This window comes from Mustelus asterias, chromosome 6, assembly GCF_964213995.1.
Source record: "Mustelus asterias chromosome 6, sMusAst1.hap1.1, whole genome shotgun sequence".
Taxonomy (NCBI): domain Eukaryota; kingdom Metazoa; phylum Chordata; class Chondrichthyes; order Carcharhiniformes; family Triakidae; genus Mustelus; species Mustelus asterias.
Window position 1 is genome coordinate 26,314,700 of NC_135806.1, and position 25,931 is coordinate 26,340,630.

The following is a 25,931-nucleotide window of genomic DNA, read 5'->3' on the forward strand; positions in this document are numbered from 1 at the left end:
TAGTGTGTTAAAGTGGATTGGGGACTGGCTATCCGACAGGAAGCAGAGAGTCGGAATAAATGGGTGTTTTTCCGGTTGGAGGAAGGTAACTAGTGGCGTGCCGCAGGGATCGGTACTCGGGCCGCAACTGTTTACCATTTATATAGATGATCTGGAGGAGGGGACGGAGTGTAGGGTAACGAAGTTTGCAGACGACACAAAGATAAGTGGAAAAGTGAATCGTGTGGAGGACGGAGAAGATCTGCAGAGAGATTTGGACAGGCTGAGTGAGTGGGCGAGGATATGGCAAATGGAGTATAACGTTGAGAAGTGCGAGGTTATACACTTTGGAGGAAATAATAACAAATGGGATTACTATCTCAATGGAAACAAATTAAAACATGCTACCGTGCAAAGGGACCTGGGGGTCCTTGTGCATGAGACGCAAAAGCCCAGTCTGCAGGCACAACAGGTGATCAAGAAGGCAAATGGGATGTTGGCCTATATTGCGAGGGGGATGGAATATAAAAGCAGGGATGTCTTGATGCACCTGTACAGGGCATTGGTGAGGCCGCAGCTGGAATACTGTGTGCAGTATTGGTCCCCTTATATGAGGAAGGATGTATTGGCATTGGAGGGAGTGCAGAGAAGGTTCACCAGGTTGATACCGGAGATGAGGGGTTTGGATTATGAGGAGAGGCTGAGGAGATTGGGTTTGTACTCGTTGGAGTTTAGAAGGATGAGGGGGGATCTTATGGAGACTTATAAGATAATGCGGGGGCTGGATAGGGTGGAGGCAGAGAGATTCTTTCCACTTAGTAAGGAAGTTAAAACTAGAGGACACAGCCTCAAAATAAAGGGGGGTCGGTTTAAGACAGAGTTGAGGAGGAACTTCTTCTCCCAGAGGGTGGTGAATCTCTGGAATTCTCTGCCCACTGAGGTGGTGGAGGCTACCTCGCTGAATATGTTTAAAGCGTGGATGGATGGATTCCTGATCGGTAAGGGAATTAAGGGTTATGGGGATCAGGCGGGTAAGTGGTACTGATCCACGTCAGATCAGCCATGATCTTATTGAATGGCGGGGCAGGCTCGAGGGGCTAGATGGCCTACTCCTGCTCCTATTTCTTATGTTCTTATGTTCTTAAAGAGGGAAGGGGACTATTTGGTACTGTGTCGCTCTAACAGATAAGTGCTCTTGCAGTAGCCATGAAAGTATTGAATTTCTCTCAGCTGCTCCTGTATAAGACCTTGTTCCTTCATCATGTCATGTCATGATAGCAGCTCGATATTGTTTCCAAGCACAAAGTAAAAGTTGAACATTATATAAATTCCTCTGTGGTCAATTATATTTATAATGCTGTAGAGGCGTCTTCATAGAATCCCTACAGTGCAGAAGAAGGCCATTCAGCCTGTCGGGCCTGCACCGATAACAATCCCACCCAGGCCCTATCGTCATAACCCTGCTAGTGTTCCTGACACTAACCTAACCTAACCCGCACACCTTTGGATTGTATTTCTTCTACTGTTGTTGCTGTTTTACTGTCAGCAGTGTTGACTTCTGGCTTTGACAGGTTTATTATTTATTTTGTTTTGTGTTAAGTACTTCAGTTGTCTCCTGTTAGCTGTTTTTTTCCTGTTGAAAGCACTTCAGTTCAGCTAGCTATTGACATTGGGTTCCAGATTTACACATACATTCCTAAATGGTAGATACCAATGATTACATAACATGGAATACCATAATGAAGAGAAATTAACACTATTAACAAATCCAGCCCTGCACTTGCATCAAGTGGAATCCTGCTTTACACACCAATGTGTTGTCAGTCCCGACCTCCATGGGGCAATTGACACATGGCCACTGAAAAGTATGTGGTACGTAGAAATTGGGTTTTATTGTAGGTTGTTGTAGAATAAGACGTTTTAGATCTATATAAAGTTAAAGGGACTGGTATAAAGTTATTGTTTTTTTTCTTATTCTGTTGTGAATATTTGTACAGATTGTAAAACTTGGCATTTATATTGTGGTTTAATATGTTGGAAAATGTTTAAATGGTGTTAAATTTTATAAAAGTGGGACCTCTCCTCCAAAAAGCTGTCCATTCTCACAGTGGGGATAGAATTATGAAGGTAATCTGCTCATCTTCAAACTAATCAGCTTAAATGTCAAGCAGACGTAGTGTAGTTAGCTGCGTACACTGATCAAGGCTGGGCCCAAAGCCAAATTGGATATCCTGCTGGGTCTGCTTGTAAGTGTAGGCAGCTGAGCTTCGAGATGGCAGTAACACAGCAATGCCCTGTTTGTTCTGAAGAGAAGCTTCTTGCTACTGCGACTCGTTAGCAGAATAATTTGCAACTGGTGGCTGGGAATCTCGGCTTTCTTTGTTGTGCTCGTGTTTGGGTTGTCCTCTCATGAGTTTGCTGGGCTCTTATCTGCGAAAGATCAATTGTGACGGTTACCAATCCTTGCAGCTCCTGGAGCAGAATGGAGGGGTGGCCAACAGTACAGTGGCAAGTTCGACGCCACCGTGGAGCAAACCAGCAGGACCACTGAACAACATGCACAATGCAGGTATGTGACCTATTTATCAACAAAGGAGGAATAAAGGAGTAGCCGCAAAACTCTCCAGTATAAAACCATGTGTAATGTGCAGCATCAAATTACATTCAAGTCCAAACTGTACAATTTGTTTCAGATTGATGGCCAACTTCAGTGATTTTGCTACTAAACTAGATTTAGTGTTTGACATCCCACTGTTTGATTCCGGACTGTTTCTTGGTTTTACAAATTGCAAGTCGGAAAGTGCATGTCGCAATCAGGTCACCAGCAACGTGCTGCTGATGTGATGCTCTCATTTTTATTTGATTCTTTCATTTTCATTGTGCTTTATGTTGCTGATTAATTCATATATTAACAAACAGGAGAGGCTTTGGTTTGTTTTCCTTTTGAATCTCCAGAATTACAGTGACAGGCCCCACCCAGAGGACTGATTAATGTGCTTGGAGCATGTAGCCCTGTTAAATCAAAATCACTGCAACACCATAATATAAGATCACAAAGAAGGTTGTTTATATTGGGAATTTTATGTTGGGCATTTTAAAGAGGTTCAATTGTGTTCCCTTTTCTTTCCCTTTTCCTTCTCAGTGTAATGATGAGTCAAAAATTGAACAATTACATATTGCTTTGAATTACTACCTTAAGCTGACCTCCACTGAGATCACAGCTGCAGACAAACTTTTTAAAAGATTGTATCTTCATGAAACTTTGAGATGGAATTTTGAAGAAATTAGAAAAGCGTGTGATAGAAATTAGTTGTGAAACGCTATTAAACTCATTCTGTGCCTCTGCCTTTTAATCCTGGATAAAAATAACTGGATAGGTACAATTGCGTTCCGAGCACCAAAGAAACTCCTCTTGATCCAAACTGTGATCAAGGACTGTTTCAGCAGTCTGTCTGACAGATTGTTTTCATCAATGGTATTGCGTTTGTGCTTGAAACTCCTAACCCGTACCATACATGATAAAAGTGCTCCGTGTGCTGAATATAAAGTAGAAAACCTTGCTTTTCCCAACCTTGATCAATCTGGAGCCCTGTAAAAGTGAAATAAGGCAGGATAACTTATTTCATTATAACAGTGACTACACTTTGAAAGTACTTAATTAGTGATAAGGGGCTTTGGGGCAGCTTGAAGTTGTGAAAGGCACTTTATAAATGCAAGCTCATTCTTCTCTCTTTAACTATTTCAGTTATAGTTGATCTGTCCAAAAATATGATGGTTGATTATTGTTGAATATTAGCTAACACATTTAGTTGACGTATTTCAATGCACACGAATAAGTAATTGAATAACCTTGTATACTGAAAGGGCACCTTGTGTTATAGTTTCTCAATTCTAGGCTCTCTCTCTCTTTGACTCTGTGTCTGACCTTTTGGTTTTTTGGTGAGCTGAATAAACAGAACTGAAAAGATGTTGATAATGGCCCTGATCGTAGAGACCGGCCATACCCCCAAGATGTGCTTTGTGACCCCATGGAAATCCCAAAGCACTTATCCCGTGGAATTTCCCAGGAAGTTTAAACTTCCAAGGGCAATTCTTGTGCTCCCCAGCACCCTCCTAAAAATTCTTCAACCCTAAGTTAGAATTGAAAATTTTGGACAGTTCCAACTTATTTACCTGAATCGTTACCCAGGAAGTGGTAGACAGAAAAGTCCTAATGTAATAGTTGGGCAACTATACAACTGACACCCTAACTCTTCCACCCCCACCCCCCGCCCAACCAACTTACTAGTCCCACCCCCCCCCATGTCCCCTAGAACCTGTCCCTCAAACTTACTAGCCTCACCACCCCCAATTTCTCCCAGAATCCCGCTCAATCTGACTAGCCCCCACCCTGAATCCCACTTGACCCAAACCCACTATCCTAATCAGCTGTTACCTTACCCACTTAACCTCAGTCACCCTACGTCTTTACACACCTACCCATTCACTTACCCATACACTCATCCACTAGCACACTGACTAGCTTTGGGATATTTAAATTACGATTTACCAGAATATGGCAGATGTTGCCATAAAAAGGGGGCGGGTGTCACTTTTGCACAGATTCTCCCGCTGTTCCCTCTGAGGTTCCCTGCATTGAATGAGTTCTGCAGGACTCTCCACTGGAAGATTGTCCAGAGAAATCAGAGAAAGATAGGTGGGTGCGTTTTGTTTGATCAGGGTTGAAAGCTACGGGGGGCGATTCTCCCAAAAGTGCTGAATTGGCGGGAAAACTGTTCTAAATCCCGACTATTCTGTCAGTTCAGCTTCTCACCTGAATCTCCGCACTCTGTGCACTGAAGACGTCCCAGTCGGGAATCTCATTAAAAACCCAGGGGGGTGGGGACTATTCACTCCAGAGTTTGACAGTACTAGAGCTCTGCGCATATGCAGTGGCCCCAAAATGTCAACCTCCTGTTTGCTGGCCAGCGATTGAGCTGGCCAGCCTGGGAACCCCAAAATGCTGCCCCTCCAGCCCCCCGAATGGCCCGATCGCGGCCCCCACAACAATTCCTTGGTCAGCCCCGACCCCCTCCACCCCGGAGTGCCCCAGTGTCAGGTCCCAGCACTGGTGACCCCCCCTGGAGGCAGCCCCCCCCCCCTCCCTTGCAGACCACCCCTCTCCCCAGCCTACCCCAACCGCTGCTCTCCCTCCATCCCAGACCAATCCTAATGCAGGGTGGCGGCGGGACCTCCCACCCCCACTGATCGCCCTTAGGCCCCGTCCACAGTAGACCCTGCCCCCTTGGCACTGCCTGATGCCCGCTGAACAGTGCCAAGGTGCCCTCTGGGCATGGGTACTTTTTGTCTTGGGCAGTGCCAGAGGGCACAGGCTGGCACAGCCAGGGTGCCCATGCCCAGGGGGCATCACCTGATCCCCTGGGGGGCCCCGATTGCCCCCCTTCATTCCGGAAGGGTCTCCCGCTAGTTCACCAAACATGGGGAGCTAGTCTGAACCCCAGCAGAATGAAGTACTCCTGGCAGGGTGGGAGATTCAATCGGGACTTGAAATATACATATTTAAAATACATGCAGAAAAGATTTAAATGACTTAGCTGCCTTCCCGCCGGTTTCCAACGTGGCCTGGCTGGTGACTGTTCGCCGGCTCTGGGAGATGCGCATGCATTTCCGGCGCATGGGCAAATCCCCGTTCAAGGTCGCAGATGCGTGTCTCCCACCGCGACCTGACAGAAAAGTTGCGGCTTGCAATGGGAGAATCGTGGCCGAGAGTTCAAACTCTGATCAGAGGATCTGGGCCATTGTGTTTTGGTGGAACATACAATCAAAACGTGTGCTCTGGTTAGGGTCAACTCAGTGCCATTCTATGTCTGGTTGCATTGAGATTCTCCATTTTGCATCATTATGATCTTTGTTATGAGATGAAGGTTGAATATCGTACTTCTCTAATTTCATTCAAATTAGTAAAGTCACTTTCGAAATTTCTACATTTTTCTTCAGTGTTGTAGAAACACTTTACTGACACAGTGAGTAGTTTTGATCATTTTAGCCACCTGTTCAACTTGGATTGTAGAAGGGGAATCTGGCGAGTGATGTGGTCTGTATGATGTCCCTGGCAGCATATATAGGTGTCTTGTACCTTTGAATGGGGCAAAGTTATTTCGGTCTACTCTTTCTGGAAAAGCCTGGATTGCTTTAAGTCATCTCCATACATAAGTGCAGTCAGTTTTCAGAATTTTTCTATTTGTGGAATAAATTTTATTACAGTTGGGGGAGGCAGTGGTGTAATGGAATTGTCACGAGGCTAGTGATCCAGAAACCCAGGGTAATGCTCTGAGGACCTGGGTTTGAATTTCACCCCATGGCAGATGATGAAATTTGAATTCAATAAAAATCTGGAATTAAAAGTCTGGAACAAAAGAAAACCAAACCATTGTCAATTATTGGAAAAAGCCATCTGGTTCACTAGTACCCTTGAAGAAATCTGCCATCCTTATCTGGTCTGCTCTCTAAATGCTCTCTGAAAAGTCTCACAAGACACTCAATTGTATCAAACCGCTAAAAAGAGGTCAATAAGAAATGAGACCACGTGGACCACCTGGCATTGACCCAGGTGCTGGAAACGATGCTGCCCTGTCGATCCTGCAGAGTCCTCCTCTGAAATATCTGGGGGCTTGTTGGGAGATTGGAAGAGCTGTCTCACAGAATAGTCAAGCAGCAGGCTTAGACAATGTCCCAGACACCACCATCAAGCCTGTCCACCTAGGAGGACATGGCATTAGATATCTGGGAACACCACCACGTGGAACTTCTCCTTCAAGGCAAACGCTGTTCCGACTTGGAATTACATTGCTGTTCCTTTGCCAGCATTAGGTCAAAATACTGGAACTCCTTCCCTTATAGCACTGTCGGCGTACACCATATGGACTGTAGCAGTTCAAGAAGGCGGCTGAGCACCACCATCTCAAGGGCGATTAGGGCTGGGCAATATTTTTGGGTATGCGGTGATGTGCACATTCCTTGAATGATTGAAAACATAATGATCCTCTGGTAGAAGGCGGGTTATGGGAAATGTGCAAAAGGGAACACGGCAATTGAAAAACGGGTTGTTGATCTGTCATGGATTATTTGTTCATCTTATTCCTTAGGTATTGAGAATGATGTATCGCACCCTGGGGGGTTGTTTGATATTCTCAGAGGAGGCACAGAGCGTTTCCTGACTAACATCAAGGATACATCCTCAAAGGTGATCCAGTCAGTTGCCAAGTAAGTAGATATGATAGCGAAACAAACATTTGAGTTGCCACGTTTCACTGCTTGTGTTCACTGTTGTCACGTTTCACTGCTGTATTCACTATCGTCACTTTTCACTGCTGTGTTCACTATCGTCACGTTTCACTGCTCGTGTTCATTATCGTCACGTTTCACTGCTTGTGTTCACTGTCGTCATGTTTCACTGCTCGTGTTCACTGTCGTCACGTTTCACTGCTTGTGTTCATTGTCGTCACGTTTCTCTGCTCGTGTTCACTGTCGTCACGTTTCTCTGCTCGTGTTCACTGTCGTCACGTTTCACTGCTCGAGTTCACTGCCGTTACGTTTCACTGCTCGTGTTCACTATCGTCACGTTTCTCTGCTCGTGTTCACTATCGTCACGTTTCTCTGCTCGTGTTCACTATCGTCACGTTTCACTGCTCGTGTTCACTGCCGTCACGTTTCTCTGCTCGTGTTCACTATCGTCACGTTTCACTGCTCGTGTTCACTGCCGTCACGTTTCTCTGCTCGTGTTCACTATCGTCACGTTTCACTGCTCGTGTTCACTGTCATTACGTTTGTCTGCTCGTGTTCACTATCGTCACGTTTCTCTGCTCGTGTTCACTGCCGTCACGTTTCTCTGCTCGTGTTCACTATCGTCACGTTTCACTGCTCGTGTTCACTGTTGTCACGTTTCTCTGCTTGTGTTCACTGTCGTCACGTTTCTCTGCTCGTGTTCACTGTTGTTACGTTTCTCTGCTCGTGTTCACTGTCGTCACGTTTCTCTGCTCGTGTTCACTATCGTCACGTTTCTCTGCTTGTGTTCACTGTCGTTACGTTTCTCTGCTCGTGTTCACTGTCGTCACGTTTCTCTGCTTGTGTTCACTGTCGTTACGTTTCTCTGCTCGTGTTCACTATCGTCACGTTTCACTGCTCGTGTTCACTGTCGTTACGTTTCTCTGCTCGTGTTCACTGTCGTCACGTTTCTCTGCTTGTGTTCACTGTCGTTACGTTTCACTGCTCGTGTTCACTGCCGTCACGTTTCTCTGCTCGTGTTCACTATCGTCACGTTTCACTGCTCGTGTTCACTGTTGTCACGTTTCTCTGCTTGTGTTCACTGTCGTCACGTTTCTCTGCTCGTGTTCACTGTTGTTACGTTTCTCTGCTCGTGTTCACTGTCGTCACGTTTCTCTGCTCGTGTTCACTATCGTCACGTTTCTCTGCTTGTGTTCACTGTCGTTACGTTTCTCTGCTCGTGTTCACTGTCGTCACGTTTCTCTGCTTGTGTTCACTGTCGTTACGTTTCTCTGCTCGTGTTCACTATCGTCACGTTTCACTGCTCGTGTTCACTGTCGTTACGTTTCTCTGCTCGTGTTCACTGTCGTCACGTTTCTCTGCTTGTGTTCACTGTCGTTACGTTTCACTGCTCGTGTTCACTGTCGTCACGTTTCACTGCTCGTGTTCACTGTCGTCACGTTTCACTGCTCGTGCTCACTGCCGTCACGTTTCTCTGCTCGTGTTCACTATCGTCACGTTTCACTGCTCGTGTTCACTGTCGTTACGTTTCACTGCTCGTGTTCACTGTTGTCACGTTTCTCTGCTTGTGTTCACTGTCGTCACGTTTCTCTGCTCGTGTTCACTGTCGTAACGTTTCTCTGCTCGTGTTCACTGTCGTCACATTTCTCTGCTCGTGTTCACTGTCGTCACATTTCTCTGCTTGTGTTCACTATCGTCACGTTTCACTGCTTGTGTTCACTGTCGTTACGTTTCACTGCTCGTGTTCACTGTCGTCACGTTTCACTGCTCGTGTTCACTGTCGTTACGTTTCACTGCTCGTGTTCACGGCCATCACGTTTCACTGCTCGTGTTCACTGTCGTCACGTTTCTCTGCTCGTGTTCACTATCGTCACGTTTCTCTGCTCGTGTTCACTGTAGTCACGTTTCACTGCTGTATTCACTATCGTTACGTTTCTCTGCTCGTGTTCACTGTCGTCACGTTTCACTGCTCGTGTTCACTATCGTCACGTTTCACTGCTGTGTTCACTATCGTCACGTTTCTCTGCTCATGTTCACTGTCATCACGTTTCTCTGCTCGTGTTCACTATCGTCACGTTTCTCTGCTCGTGTTCACTGTCGTCACGTTTCACTGCTCATGTTCACTATCGTCACGTTTCTCTGCTCGTGTTCACTGCCGTCACGTTTCACTGCTCGTGTTCACTATCATCACGTTTCACTGCTCGTGTTCACTGTCGTCACGTTTCACTGCTCGTGTTCACTGTAGTCACGTTTCACTGCTGTATTCACTATCGTTACGTTTCTCTGCTCGTGTTCACTGTCGTCACGTTTCACTGCTCGTGTTCACTATCGTCACGTTTCACTGCTGTGTTCACTATCGTCACGTTTCTCTGCTCATGTTCACTGTCATCACGTTTCTCTGCTCGTGTTCACTATCGTCACGTTTCTCTGCTCGTGTTCACTGTCGTCACGTTTCACTGCTCGTGTTCACTATCGTCACGTTTCTCTGCTCGTGTTCACTGCCGTCACGTTTCACTGCTCGTGTTCACTATCATCACGTTTCACTGCTCGTGTTCACTGTCGTCACGTTTCACTGCTCGTGTTCACTGTCGTCACGTTTCTCTGCTCGTGTTCACTGTCGTCACGTTTCACTGCTCGTGTTCACTGTCGTCACGTTTCTCTGCTCGTGTTCACTGTCGTCACGTTTCTCTGCTCGTGTTCACTGTCGTCACGTTTCTCTGCTCGTGTTCACTGTCGTCACGTTTCTCTGCTCGTGTTCACTGTCGTCACGTTTCTCTGCTCGTGTTCACTGTCGTCACGTTTCTCTGCTCGTGTTCACTGTTGTCATGTTTCTCTGCTCGTGTTCACTGTAGTCACGTTTCACTGCTCGTTCTCAATGTCCTCACATTTCCCTCCTCGTGTTCACTGTCATTGTGTTTCTCTGCTCGTGTTCACTGCCGTCACGTTTCTCTGCTCGTGTTCACTATCGTCACGATTCTGTGCTCGTGTTCACGATCGTCACGATTCTGTGTTCGTGTTCACTTTCGTCATGTTTCTCTGCTTGTGTTCACTGCCGTCACGTCTCTGTGCTCGTGTTCACTTTCGTCATGTTTCACTGCTTGTGTTCACCATCACCCCCTTTCTCTGCTCGTGTTTACTGTCGTTGCGTTTCACTGCTTGTGTTCACTGTCGTCGTGTTTCACTGCTCGTGTTCACTGTTGTCACAATTCACTGTGGGTGTTCCATCGAGCCAACAATCGGGAGCTTAATTCCCAGGGAATCTGGGAACTGTGGAAGTGTTAGAACAATTAAATCTACAAATCTTTCAAAATTTGTTTCACCTTTCCCCTTCTTATTACAAGGAAACCTATTTACTTATCAGTCACCTTGGAGTTGCTGATGAAAGAATGCAGCTTCTCGCTAACCTGTTACTGTAGATACCAAGTTTCTTGCTAATTTTTATCCACCTTTTCATGGATTAAGTTCATTTATTGGATACATACTGTTTCAAAATTATCTTGATTTCCATCATCTTTGCCAGTATTTATCATATAAAGATGTTTCACTCAATTTGTACAGATAGATTCGCACTTTTTTGGATAAACACCAAGTGCCAGTTATTGTATACAGATTGCAAGTTGAAACAGGAAAGATGACTCTGATTAGTAATCTGGGTGTGAAAATTTTAATATAAAAATAGAAAAAAGCACTTTAGTTTACTACCCTGATGTCGCTCTTGGTTGCACTCTTAAAATGGTATTTGTGGAAGGACATAGTCCTTCATAACGAAGTAATACATAATTGTAATGTTGGACATCAGATTAGGTTGTGCCACAATTTCTGCGTGACGTGGGGCCAATGGAGGTGCTCTTTCCCATCATTGATTGATTGTCCCTGATGTGTTCTTTCGAATCATAGATTTTAAGGACTCAAAGAAAAATGGCAGTGGAAAAAAATAGATGACAAATTCGGCATACCTGTCAAATGTTTAAATAATTATTGTTAAAAAAAATTTGAGTTTAAAATGGACATATAATTTAATTGCTTGAAAAGAACACAGTCACGTTAATTCATTCCACAGCATCATGCTCATTTTCTGGAACTGAATGCAGAATTATATACAGCCATTGTGCTGAAGTATGTGTGTGGACACAGAAGATGTAAAGATGGCAACAAATCAGAGCTTTGTCTTTTCTCCCCTCTCTTTTCTTCTTAACGTTAGTGTAAGCTAACAGAACAAATGTATCCTTCATAGTTAAGACTGTTGTTTTGCTGATAAGTCAACTTGGAGGAGAATAATGTCTGTCCCAAAGGATTGCCTCGTTTCCATTTGCTTTCGTCATTTGATGACAGCCCATTAGTAAATTTGAATGAGTTGTGTTGTGATTACTTTCTCTGGAATGTGGGGTATCAGTCAAAAGAACATTAAATTGTATTATTTCAATTGGAGAGACAATTTCTTGATACTTTCATTTCCTTTTAATTTTCAAATTTTTGCCCAGGATTGTATTTTTTTTAATTTAGTATTGATGAGTATCATGCGTTCACTGCTTTGGTTTCCCATTGTGAATGTTGCTTCTTGTTACTGCTTGTGTTTTGAATATTCACTCAATTTTTTTTTCTTTCTTAACATCTCTGTGCCTCTGGTAGCAATCCCAGGTAAATATTTTAGTTTGTCTGTGTGTTGCTAAGTTGTGGTTTTGTAATAACTGGAATTTGTCCACTTTTTGAATGGTGTTCATTAACCATTCTCTTTAATCTCAATAGAGGTGTTTTTGCATGTTTTTTTGTTTGAAGGGCCACAACTGTAAACACTGTTAGTTTAATATTATTTGCTGGGCAAGCAAGGAAAGGAAGAGTTTGGGGATGTTTTGTCAAGAATATCAGCAGAATGGGCAGGCTCACACATTTTCCAGATTCTAATTGACCTTGAAATCCTCTCAGTCAATGATGTTTTAAAAAGTTATTCGTCAACACTTTAAGCTTGGAATACCCAGATTTATGAGCGGCACGGTGGCACAGTGGTTAGCAGGTCCAGGGACCCGCGTTCAATTCTGGCCTCGGGTGACTGCCTGTCTCTATGGAGTTTGTTTGTTCTCTGCATGTCTGCGTGGGCTTCCTCCGGGTGCTCTGGTTTCCTCCCAAGGTCCAAAGATGTGCAGGTTAGGTGAATTGACCATGGTAAGTTGCCCCTTAGTGTCTCAAGATGTGTAGGTTAGATGGATTAGCCATGGTAAATGTGTTCGAGGGATGGGGTGTAGGGGAGGGCCTGGCTATGATATTTTATTAGAGAATCAGTGCGGACTCAATGGGCTGAATGGCCTCTTTCTGCACTGTAGAGATTCTATGATTTGGAATATACAAATGTAGATTTGTTGGAAGGATGCTATGTTTTTGTTTGTCCCCAGTTTTATATTTTTGAATTATTTTGCACTGTTGGATTTCAGGGATGTTTGGATTGGTGAATGGAGCAATTGTAATTCTGCACATCCATCATTAGCATCAGGCAGCCGTGAAGAGTAATTCAAAGGGGAACAGTTTTGAAGTGAAATCCAGCTAATTGAACTTTTAGAGCCTGTAATTTGCTGTTGCTGAAGTTGAATGTTCCAGTGGTCATTGTTAAGGCATCCTTCAGTTCAGTTTTGTAAAATGTCAAGGATTGAGGAGTTAACAAGTTGCCGTCACATTTTTAGAAGATTTACAGTTCATCAATGCCTTACCAAAATGTCTCCCTCTTTAATCTAGCAATTAAAGAGCCTAATTGTTTTAATGTGTCATCTTTCCATTGCTAGATTGCAGAGATTAGGTATAATTTCTGTGAACAATGCCAGGGAAAATTTAATTTGATCTGAGCTACATTTGTTTGATACTGTGATTTGCAAATAATGTTAAAAATACTGCCCTGCAGTGTTACAATGTTTTGTGTTCACCTTCAGTGTGCTGTGGCTTTACTTATCAGTTTTTCAGAAATAATTCTTTTGCATTTTTCATGACAAACTTTGTTAAATTTAGCGATATATTTTATCTTATTTTATATTGGATCCTTTAAGTATGATTCTGCAAATTCTGCTGAGTGTTGGTTGCGAGGTATTTTATTCAGCTCTCCTGTTTACATAGCTGAACAAAATTAACAAGCTTGCATTTATATGTGGGTAGAAATACTTAAAGTGAGTAAAGTAAATAAAAATGAATGCTCGGCTATGATTGGAGGATGGAATTAGTGATTTCCGAGTTTGTCACCCCTTGTTGTGTAAGGGAGTTCATTGACTCTCCCTTTCCAAAGAGAGTTAAGTCTATTTTATACTCTCTTGCCAGAGAGATCCAGTCAAAGAGTGTTCCTAGTTTTGCTCGCTTTGCAGGCTTTTCCATGGTACAGGTGCTATTGATTGCATGCACATTGCTGTCAAATCTGCTGTATACTCGAACCAAAAGGGATTCCACTGCCTCAATGTCCAACTGATATGTGACCATCAAAACATGAAGGTCAATGCATAGTATCTTGGTAACAGTCATGATGCCTTCATTATGTGGAAACCTGCTGTGTCAACTGCATTTGAGCCCCATTGGCAAACAAAATGTTAGCTGCATGATAACAAGAGTTGTCCACTGATGACACCGCTCATGACACTGAATGATACTCAATCTGCCCCCATCCATGAAGAAACATCCACAGATAAATTAATTCCTGGGAGCCTTTCCCTCTTTACCTCAATAATGTCTGTCATTTGTTCTTATAATCGTACATGAGCAAATGTCTGGAAAGTTCCCTCACACTTGAGTGTCATCATAACCGCTACCTCTGATCAGTAGTTTAAATAAATGGGGCCATACAGAAATATCTCCCATTACATTCAACATTTTGGGATAATATGACTTCAGACATGTATACCACTTTCTTCCCCTTTCCCCTCACAAGGATGTCTTAAAATCATGTTGCTTTATAACATGTTCCTTTAAAGTTACTTAGTCAAAATCACATTTGCTTTATTTTATTCAATGGGATACTGAAAAAGTAAATGCTTGTTTGAATATTAGATAATGGCATATCTACATCTCAACTACATTTTTCTTGCCTTTCTCCAAACCCTATTATACTCTTACCAAAAAGAATCTATCTGTCTCAATCTTGAAATCTCCAATTGTTCTAGTATCCATAGTCATTGTTTGAGAGGGGCAAAAAGAGAGCTCCAGAGTTCCATTGACATCTGTGATAAATGGGTTGTCCTGAATTGGTGTGTCTCTGCCAATCGGAGCTCTGAATATTTCGTGCAACAGGGTTATTTTGGGGCCGCAGTTACTTCTAAATATATTAATGACTTGGAATGTTTGTGTGGGAAGCAAAATGTCAAAGTCTGCACATGGAATACAACTTAGAAATGTAGTAACAGCAAGAAGCATAGTACCAGACATCAGTGGGACATAGACTGGTGAAATGGGCAGACACATGGCAATTAAATATGGGTGGCACGGTAGCACAGTGGTTAGCACTGCTGCTTCACAGCTCCAGGGACCTGGGTTCGATTCCCAGCTTGGGTCACTGTCTGTGTGGAGTTTGCACATTCTCCTCGTGTCTGCGTGGGTTTCCTCCGAGTACTCCGGTTTCCTCCCACAGTCCAAAGATGTGCGGGTTAGGTTGATTGGCCATGCTAAAAAATTGCCCCTTAGTGTCCCAGGATGTGTAGGTTAGAGGGATTAGTGGGTAAATATGTAGGGATATGGGGGAAGGGCCTGGGTGGGATTGTGGTCGGTGCAGACTTGATGGGCCAAATGGCCTCTTTCTGTACTGTAGGGATTCTATTCTATTCTATTCTAAATTTAATGCAGAAATGTGTAAAGTGATGCATTTTAGGAGTGAGAACAAGGAGGGATAATGGTCAACTATGGGGAATACTTATAAAGAGGGCGCAGGAAAAGAGAAACCTGGGGGTTCACAAACACAAATCTTTGGTGGAAGGATAAATTAAGGGGAATGTTTCTTCAGGAACTTGGGTTTTATGAACAGAGGCAAAGAGTACGAGAGCCAGGAAGTTATGCTAATCTTTACAAATCACTGGTCAGGCATCAAATTGGAGTCACATCTGGGAGCACACTTTAGGAAGGATGTTATGGCTTTACAAAGGAAGCTTTGTAGAATCAATTTGCTGGAATGGTAGTTAAATGGAGAGATTGGAAAAGCTGAGTCTGGGGTAGAGCACATAAATGTCAAAGGGAGATATAATAGAGATGCGTTCAAATTGTGAAGGGCTTTGCTTTGGAGGAACTGTATCCATTGGTAGAAGGATTGATAACCAGGGAACACAGGTTTAAGGTAATTGCAAAAAATGCCAGAAGTTGAGAATTTTTTTTCTGCAAAGACTGTGATACCTTTGAACATACTATCTGAAAGGATGGTGAAAACAGATTCAGCCACAACTTTCAACAGAGAATTAGATATATTTGATGAAGAAAAACTTGCAAGGTTTAATCTTTCCTAAACTATCTTTGTCAATTTTATTCATTATTTCTGTTTTGGTCTCTGTGCCGAGGGTAATTTGTGTTCTACATGATTTGCCTAAAAAGATGGTGGATGCCAATTCAAGATTAAGTTTCAGAAATGGCTTGGATATATATTTGAAAAAGAAAAAAATTGTGGAGAAAGGCAGTGAAATAGGACTACTTCAGATTTCTCTTTCAAAGGTCCGACACAGATACAATGGACTGAATGGCAACCTCCTGTGTGATGCATTGGTAATCTCTTCTATGATGAATTCTAACTGTTCTCTTGGTTTTTATTTGTCATGAATTATAAATTATGTCCGATTAATTGGATGCTCTTTCTGTTTTAAGCTCACATTTACGTGAAGGAAATGGGTAATTGGGATACTGACTGTGTCCCACATGTGATTCTTGAGAATTCAAATAAGATTACTCCATAAAAGCAAAATACTACGGTTGCTGGAGATCTGAAATACAAACAGAAAATGCTGGAAAAACTCAGGAGGTCTGGCAGCACCTGTGCAGGAATAAAACAGAGTTGATGTTTCAAGTCCAATCTGATTTCTCCAGAACTGTTCGGGGTCCTTAAGATGAGTCATATTGCACTCAAAGTGTTAACTCTGTTTCTCTCCTCACAGATGCTGCCAGACCTGCTGAATTTTTCCAACACTTTTGATTATTGTTTCATTCTGGATTATGGTGCATTCCTTGTTCAAGAGTTAAGCTGTATCTCTTACTGTTCCCTACTTTACAGACTGTTCTTATGTGCTGTTTTTATGCTTTTTTGACTAGCTATGCTAAAGGAGATTTGGACATTTCATATGTTACTTCAAGAATAGCTGGTAAGTCAGGGAGCCTTTGTGTTCCAGGGATAAAGTTTACTTGCATACAAATGAGCATGTCTGATAAATCTCTTTCAGCAGTAGGTTGTTTTTTCATAAGAAGTAAAATTTGAGGCCAGCAGTTAACTGAGAATCACTTGTTCATGGCCTGGATTCTATGGCACAACTGTGCATAATTCCATTTCATATTTGTTAAACTTTACAAAATTATAAATACAGGAATGAACTTTGAAACTGTTGATCCTGAACTTGACTGCAGCAAAGCCACTGTGCCCACTCCAATTTCACAAAATACTGGCGATTATATTAGAAACAAAACAATTCTTGATTCTCAATGTACTGTTTTACAACATCTCTAGCTACTACAATTCTATACTGAGGCTTTTGCATAGTTTGATTTCAAGTCTTGAACAGAAAATTCTTCTTTTCTGTTGTTCATAAAATGCTACTTTTATGAGCATATGGCGTTAGCAAAAAAAATCGATTGGAAGTGTTCTTGAAAAATATGCAATTATTATAAGTCAAATAATTGGCAAAAGGCACAATTAAAGGGTGATCCACAATAAGCAGGTTCTGAATTAGCTCCTGCAATATTGAGCAATAATTACGGAATGGTCATTCTAATTACAATTCTCTCATAAATGTTTTCTACAGGGAATAATAAACACTAGGGAGGAGAAGACAGTAATCCAATTAAGGAGTTCTGGAGTAATTTGAATTAATTGTAATTTAATACCATGTATTCTATGCCTAGTATTTGTAATATGTATTTGTATTTCCCCCAGTTATGTCATTCCCAGCTGAAGGTGTTGAATCTGCAATCAAAAACAACATTGAAGATGTTAGATTGTTTCTAGATTCCCGCCATCCAGGACATTATGCGGTTTACAATCTCTCGCAAAGAACCTACAGATCCTCCAAATTCCATAACAGGGTATGTATAACAATTGTAAAAGATGATATGAAATGAGATATCTCCTTCGCACTGCTTAAACTTCGTATTCTTCAATTTTATTTCATTTTTTCATCAGAAACTGCATACATATTTAGATATTAAACAGATTTAAAATTACGTTGTGCAGTTAATGGTTGCTTCTGTCACTTTGTGCTTCGTTGCTCGGTTCAGTGTCGCTGCATGTGCAGTGATATGATTGACACATGGCTGTTCAGTTGAATTTTTCCATAAACAAAGATCCAGCCACTGATTGTTGTGGATGGCATCTTACTGGACACCTTTGAATGTGGGAATTGGTCAGCCAACTTATTTTCAACTGTCTGTTTAGAACTATGCCTTTTTCTTTAAAACAAAAGTCACGGATGTTCTGGTTATGTCCTTAAAATAATGTTGCATATCAGATCTTAAGGAAAAATGTTGCGGAAATCAAAACAAAATGCATTGGTTTATTGCATTTTAATGAAAAACTTTAAAGTTGCTTTAGATTTGGAATGAGACAATTGAAATGTATTTTAAATTTTTATTGCAAATGTAAGTTTACATCTTCAAGGCAAATCTCTCAACTGTAAACACTTATAAAGTTGAGTTAATGTGTCTGAAAGAAATTTTTTATTTATATCTTCAGTTTTATCGGTTGATGTTGCTTTCGTTTGAGCTGTGCAACTAGTAATAGACCTATGAGATTATTAGCTGAAAATATTATAAGAACGATCTTTTGCATTAATATGGAACTTCAGAATGAATGACGAACAATCAAACGCTGTTACTATTTTGTTCTGACTATATCAGCCCTTTTTAATTGGCAACACTAGTCAGTGATAACTTGGTTGTTAAATAAAGAACAGTATATTAACTGTTTTCAAATGTGAAGTTGTTAAAGGAAAATGGGGTTAGATTTGTGAAGGTATTTGGAGGGGCACTAACTTTGTAGAATTGCATTAAGGAATAACTCAGGAAGCCAACTGTAAAGGAACACATTTTATTCATCAAATCAAAAGTTAGACCACTGCCTTGTGGTACACGTATATGAGTCCGAACTGGGACGAAAGATCATTGGACACTGTCAGGGGTCTGCCTTATCCAGGGCTCGGGATATGAGTTCCACCTGGTTAGGCGATTGCCTATTACCACGGGAACTTGTATTCCATGAGTCCCACAGGGAGGTCAATCAGGGATTCGCCATGTGAGTACTGGGGTTAACACAGGAATGGTTTGCACCTCAGAGAGTTAAATTCTGTTATCTTTTAACCTCCAATTTTGTATTTTTTCCTCTCAAAGTTGCATCAATAGTAGAAGTAAATTCAATGTTCGAATTCCTCACCTAAAAGTGATAGCATTATGAGCCAAGGCAACCTGTTGAGAACATTGCAGTCTTAGTTTATTTATTAGTGTCACAAGTAGGCTTACATTAACACTGCAATGAAGTTACTGTGAAAATCCCCGAGTCACCACACTCTGGCACCTGTTTGGGTACACTGAGGGAGAATTTAGCATAGGCAATGCAACTAACCAACATGTCTTTGAGACTGTGGGAGGAAACCAGAGCACCCAGAGGAGACCCATGCAGACACAAGGAGAACGTGCAGACTCCGCATAGACAGTAGCCCAAGCTGGGAATCGAACCAGGATCCCTGGCACTGTGAGGCAGCAGTGCTAACTATAGTGCCACTGTGCCCTGTGCCAGTTGAGTCTGATCTCATACTTACCTGACATTCACACATCTCAACATATATTAGCAGTTAGGTGTAAGGTTTTGAACTAATTTTATTCCCTCATGTTATCACTCCAGAGATCACTCAGTGGCACAGCAGTTCATGCAATGTTAATGTAAGCCTACCTGTGACACTAATAAATAAACTTCAAACACTTGTATTCTCAGTCCTTGTCATACAGCTGACATGTATTAACTCAGTACAGGTTATGGAATCAGCTTGAACCACCTTGTTTCATGTACTCCAATATTGCACAAGTCTGTGAATCCACCAGAGAGAAAGTCAAATTATTTTACGTCTTTGGAATTTAATGGATAGGATGTAACATATAATTAGAAGTGAAAAGTTCATTTTCTGGTCTTTTACTACCCAAGCTGCAGTTGCAACTGCAAATATTTGTTAACAACAGGCTTAAAAAATGCTACTTGTTTTAATGTTACATTCGAATATTAAGTATAGAGGTTGATTTTGACACATACATGAACTTGCTCTCAGACTTGATCAGTTTCATATACTCTGCTTAAAGCTCAGAATCATTATACTGCAGTGTTGTATCTAAATAGGTGATTTCAACTAAAAAATCATTTATGCAGTGAGTCTCGTGAACATAAGAAATTTCAAAGCGCTTTACACCCAGTTGAGTACTTTTGAAGAGTAGCTATTGTTGTCATGTTAGAAACTTGGTAACCAATTTGCAACAACATCGTCTTGCAAACAGCAATGAGACTACAACCAGATAATCTATTTCTTATTGGTGTTCATTGCAAAATTAAATACTGGCCAGGAAACCAAGAGACAATTTCCCTTCTACATAGAAACATAGAAAAACCACAGCACAAAACAGGCCCTTTGGTCCCACAAGTTGTGCCGAACATATCCCTACCTTTTAGGCCTACCTATAACCCTCCATCCTATTAAGTCCCATGTACTCATCCAGGAGTCTCTTAAAAGACCCTATTGAGTTTGCCTCCACCACCACTGACGGCAGCCGATTCCACTTGCCCACCACCCTCTGTGTGAAAAACTTCCCCCTAACATTTCCCCTGTACCTACCCCCCAGCACCCTAAACCTGTGTCCTCTCGTAGCAGCCATTTCCACCCTGGGAAAAAGCCTCTGAGAGTCCACCTGATCTATGCCTCTCAACATCTTATATACCTCTATTAGGTCTCCTCTCATCCTACGTCTCTCCAAGGAGAAAAGACTGAGCTCCCTCAGCCTATCCTCATAAGGCATGCCACGCAATCCAGGCAACATCCTTGTAAATCGCCTCTGCACCCTTTCAATCTTTTCCACATCCTTCCTGTAATGAGGCGACCAGAACTGAGCACAGTACTCCAAGTGGGGTCTGACGAGGGTCTTATATAGCTGCATCATTATCCCCGGACTCCTAAACTCAATCCCTCGATTGATAAAGGCCAGCACACCATACGCCTTCTTAACCACCTCCCCCACCTGCAGGGCCGATTTTATAGAACATAGAACATAGAAAGTCACAGCACAAACAGGCCCTTCGGCCCACAAGTTGCGCCGATCACATCCCCACCTCTAGGCCTATCTATAGCCCTCAATCCCATTAAATCCCATGTACTCATCCAGAAGTCTCTTAAAAGACCCCAACGAGTTTGCCTCCACCACCACCGACGTCAGCCGATTCCACTCACCCACCACCCTCTGAGTGAAAAACTTACCCCTGACATCCCCCCTGTACCTACCCCCCAGCACCTTAAACCTGTGTCCTCTCGTAGCAACCATTTCAGCCCTTGGAAATAGCCTCTGAGAGTCCACCCTATCCAGACCCCTCAACATCTTGTAAACCTCTATCAGGTCACCTCTCATCCTTCGTCTCTCCAGGGAGAAGAGACCAAGCTCCCTCAACCTATCCTCATAAGGCATGCCCCCCAATCCAGGCAACATCCTTGTAAATCTCCTCTGCACCCTTTCAATGGCTTCAACATCTTTCCTGTAATGAGGTGACCAGAACTGCGCGCAGTACTCCAAGTGGGGTCTAACCAGGGTCCTATAAAGCTGCAGCATTATCTCCCGACTCCTAAACTCAATCCCTCGATTAATGAAGGCTAGTACGCCATACGCCTTCTTGACCGCATCCTCCACCTGCGAGGCCGATTTAAGAGTCCTATGGACCCGGACCCCAAGGTCCTTCTGATCCTCTACACTGCTAAGAATGGTACCCTTCATTTTATACTGCTGCTCCATCCCATTGGATCTGCCAAAATGGATCACTACACACTTATCCGGGTTGAAGTCCATCTGCCACTTCTCCGCCCAGTCTTGCATTCTATCTATGTCTCGCTGCAACTTCTGACATCCCTCCAAACTATCCACAACACCACCTACCTTGGTGTCGTCAGCAAACTTACCAACCCATCCCTCCACTTCCTCATCCAGGTCATTTATGAAAATGACAAACAGCAAGGGTCCCAGAACAGATCCCTGGGGCACTCCACTGGTCACTGACCTCCATGCAGAGAAAGACCCCTCCACAGCCACTCTCTGCCTTCTGCAGGCAAGCCAGTTCTGGATCCACAAGGCAACAGCCCCTTGGATCCCATGCCCTCTCACTTTCTCAAGAAGTCTTGCATGGGGGACCTTATCGAACGCTTTGCTGAAGTCCATATAGACCACATCCACCGCTCTTCCTTCGTCAATGTGCTTGGTCACATTTTCAAAGAACTCAACCAGGCTCGTAAGGCACGACCTGCCCCTGACAAAGCCGTGCTGACTACTTTTGATCATACTAAACTTCTCTAGATGATCATAAATCCTGTCTCTCAGGATCCTCTCCATCAACTTACCAACCACTGAGGTTAGACTCACCGGTCGGTAATTTCCCGGGCTGTCCCTGTTCCCTTTCTTGAATATAGGGACCACATCCGCAATCCTCCAATCCTCCGGAACCTCTCCCGTCTCCATCGACGATGCAAAGATCATCGCCAAAGGCTCCGCAATCTCCTCCCTCGCCTCCCACAGTAACCTGGGGTACATCCCATCCGGTCCCGGCGACTTACCAACCTTGATGCCATTCAATAGTTCCAACACATCCTCTTTCTTTATGTCCACATGCTCGATCCTTTCTGTCCTCCGCAATCCAGCAGTACAACCACCCAGATCCCTTTCCACCGTGAATACCGAGGTAAAGTATTCATTAAGCACCTCCGCCATTTCTAACGGTTCCGCACAAACTTTTCCCCCTTCACCTTTTAAGGGTCCTATGCCTTCACATCTCATCCTTTTACTCTTGACATATTTGTAGAAAGCCTTGGGATTCTCCTTAATCTTACCCGCCAAGGTCTTCTCATGACCCCTTCTCGCTCTCCTAATTTCCTTCTTAAGCTCCTTCCTACATCGCGTATACTCCTCTAAATCCTTAACACCTCCTAGCTCTCTGAACCTTCTGTACGCCTCTCTTTTCTTATTTACCAGGTTCATCACAACCTTCGTGCACCACGGTTCCCGTACCCTACCAACACCCCCCTGTCTCATCGGAACGTTGTCATGCAGAGCTCCAGACAAACATTCCTTGAAAATCCTCCACTTTCCTTCGGTACTTTTCCCCAAGAATGCCTCCTTCCAATTTACCCGTCTAATTTCCTCCCTGATGACACTGTATTTCCCTTTACTCCAGAGAAACACTTTCCTAGCCTGCCTGACCCTATCTCTTTCCAATGCTATCGTGAAGGAGATAGAATTATGATCGCTATCCCCAAGATGTTCACCCACCGAGAGATCCTCCACCTGTCCAGGTTCATTAGCCAGCACCAGATCAAGAACAGCCTCTCCTCTAGTAGGCTTATCCACATACTGTGTCAGGAAACTCTCCTGGACACACCTAACAAACTCCTCTCCATCCAAACCCCTAGCCCTAGGGATATTCCAATCTATGTTTGGGAAATTAAAATCTCCCATCACGACAACTCTGTTATTCCTACATCTCTCCAGGATCTGTTTCCCCATCTGCTCCTCAACATCTCTGTTACTATTGGGCGGCCTATAGAAAACACCCAGCAAAGTTACCGACCCCTTCCTGTTCCTAACCTCCACCCACAGAGATTCCGTAGTCAGTCCCTCCACGGCGTCCACCTTCTCTACAGCCGTGACACTATCCCTGATCAACAGTGCCACTCCCCCCCCTCTCTTGCCTCCCTCCCTGTCCTTCCTGAAACATCTAAAACCTGGCACCTGAAGCACCCAGTCCTGTCCCTGAGACATCCAAGTCTCCGTAATGGCCACCACATCACAATTCGAAGCAGCAATCCACGCTCCAAGCTCATCCACTTTATTCACTACACTCCTGGCATTAAAATAGACACATCTCAGACCTTCAGCCTGAGCACTTCCCTTCTCCCTCACTCGTCTAACCTCCCTCTTAGAGTCCTATGGACCCGGACCCCAAGGTCCTTCTGATCCTCTACCTGACTAAGAGTCTTTCCCTTTATATTGTACTCCTTCATCCCATTTGACCTGCCAAAATGGACCACTACGCATTGATCTGGGTTGAAGTCCATCTGCCACTTGTCCGCCCAGTCTTGCATCCTATCTATGTCCCTCTGTAACTTCTGACATCCCTCCAGACTATCCACAACCCCACCAACCTTCGTGTCGTCGGCAAACTTACCAACCCATCTCTCCACTTCCTCATCCAGATCATTTATGAAAATACTCATTAAGGGTCCCAGAACAGATCCCTGGGGCACACCACTGGTGACCGACCTCCATTTAGAATATGACCCATCTATACACACTCTCTGCCTCCTTTGAGCAATGATGTGGAGATGCCGGCGTTGGACTGGGGTAAACACAGTAAGAAGTCTCACAACACCAGGTTAAAGTCCAACAGATTTATTTGGTAGCAAATACCATAAGCTTTCGGAGCACTGCTCCTTCGTCAGATGGAGTGGAAATGTGCCCTCAAACAGTGCACAGACACAAAAATCAAGTTACAGAATACTAATTAGAATGCAAATGTCTACAGCCAGCCAGGTCTTAAAGGTACAGACAATGTGGGTGGAGGGAGCATTCAACACAGGTTAAAGAGATGTGTATTGTCTCCAGACAGAACAGCTAGTGAGATTCTGCAAGACCAGGGGCAAGCTGTGGGGGTTACTGATAATGTGACATAAATCCAACATCCTGGTTTAGACTGTCCTCATGTGTGCGGAACTTGGCTATCAGTTTCTGCTCAGCGACTCTGCGCTGTCGTGTGTCGTGAAGGCCGCCTTGGAGAACACTTACCTGAAGATCCAAGGCTGAATGCCCGTGACTGCTGAAGTGCTCCCCCACAGGAAGAGAACAGTCTTGCCTGGTGATTGTCGAGCGGTGTTCATTCATCCGTTGTCGTAGCGTCTGCATGGTTTCCCCAATGTACCATGCCTCGGGACATCCTTTCCTGCAGCGTATCAGGTAGACAACGTTGGCCGAGTTGCAAGTGTAGGTACCGTGTACCTGGTAGATGGTGTTCTCACGTGAGATGATGGCATCCGTGTCGATGATCCGGCACGTCTTGCAGAGGTTGCTGTGGCAGGGTTGTGTGGTGTCGTGGTCACTGTTCTCCTGAAGGCTGGGTAGTTTGCTGCGGACAATGGTCTGTTTGAGGTTGCGTGGTTGTTTGAAGGCAAGAAGTGGGGGTGTGGGGATGGCCTTGGCGAGATGTTTGTCTTCATCAATGACATGTTGAAGGCTCCGGAGGAGATGCCGTAGCTTCTCCGCTCCGGGGAAGTACTGGACGACGAAGGGTACTGGATGACGACGGTGGACAGAGTACCCTTCGTCGTCCAGTACTTCCCCGGACTTGTCCACATGATGTGTCAGGAAACCCTCCTGAACACACCTAACGAACTCCTCCCCATCCAATCCCCTTATCCTAGGGAGATTCCAATCTATGTTTGGGAAATTAAAGTCTCCCATCACAACAACTCTGCTATTATTGTAACTCTCCAGGATCTGTTTCCCTATCTGCTCCTCCAGCTCCCTGTAAGTATTCTCTTCAATAGTGCCATGGGATCTTTTAATTGATTCTGAGAGGGAGGACGGAAGCCTCGATTTAATTTCTTATCTGCGAAATCTCTGTTAGTGCAACACTCTTTGAGTACTGCACTGAAGTGTCAGCCTGGAATTTGCGCTCATGTTGCTGAAGTTGAACTTGAATCCACGAACCTGACTATAAAATAACATAATCCCCCACAAAAAAAATCCAGCGGTATGAACTTAAATATACTTTCTTTACATTGATAGATGCGATGCTTGAACTTATCAATACAATTAAACTGATACAGCAGTGTTGAGGATTGCATTTAGATAGGTCATTAAGATATATTCAGATTTTATTAAAGTACAAGAGTATTTTGTAAAGTATTGCTCTGCTTTTAATAACCATAGGTTTCTGAATGTGGCTGGCCAACACGACGTGCCCCAAGTCTGCAAAACTTGTACAACATTTGCAGGAATATGCACTTGTGGCTGAAACAAGATCAGAAGAACATTTGTGTTGTCCATTGCCTTGTAAGTAGTGTGGAAATGTGTTTTTATAATGTGTCAGAAGGCATTGTCGGAAAGGCGGCATCTGAGAGATGATTTTATAGAGGTTTATATGATAGTTTAGTTTAGAAAATAGAAAATAGATAGTTTAGAAAATAGAAAATTATCCTCATTACTTTAAGCTAAAATTATTCTCATTACTTTAAACTAGT

General features: G+C 43.4%; 1 protein-coding gene across 3 annotated transcripts in view; it reads left to right on the plus strand.

Annotated features, from left to right (window-relative positions):
* The window catches only part of gak (cyclin G associated kinase), a 132,645-nt gene that overhangs the window by 61,550 nt on the left and 45,164 nt on the right, over positions 1-25,931 (plus strand). For all 3 annotated transcript variants that reach the window (XM_078214129.1, XM_078214130.1, XM_078214132.1), the window contains 5 exons: positions 2,449-2,548; positions 7,125-7,242; positions 16,510-16,559; positions 17,345-17,493; positions 25,621-25,743. In XM_078214129.1, the coding sequence (XP_078070255.1) occupies positions 2,449-2,548; positions 7,125-7,242; positions 16,510-16,559; positions 17,345-17,493; positions 25,621-25,743 (540 nt within the window). The remainder of the gene's footprint in view (positions 1-2,448; positions 2,549-7,124; positions 7,243-16,509; positions 16,560-17,344; positions 17,494-25,620; positions 25,744-25,931) is intronic.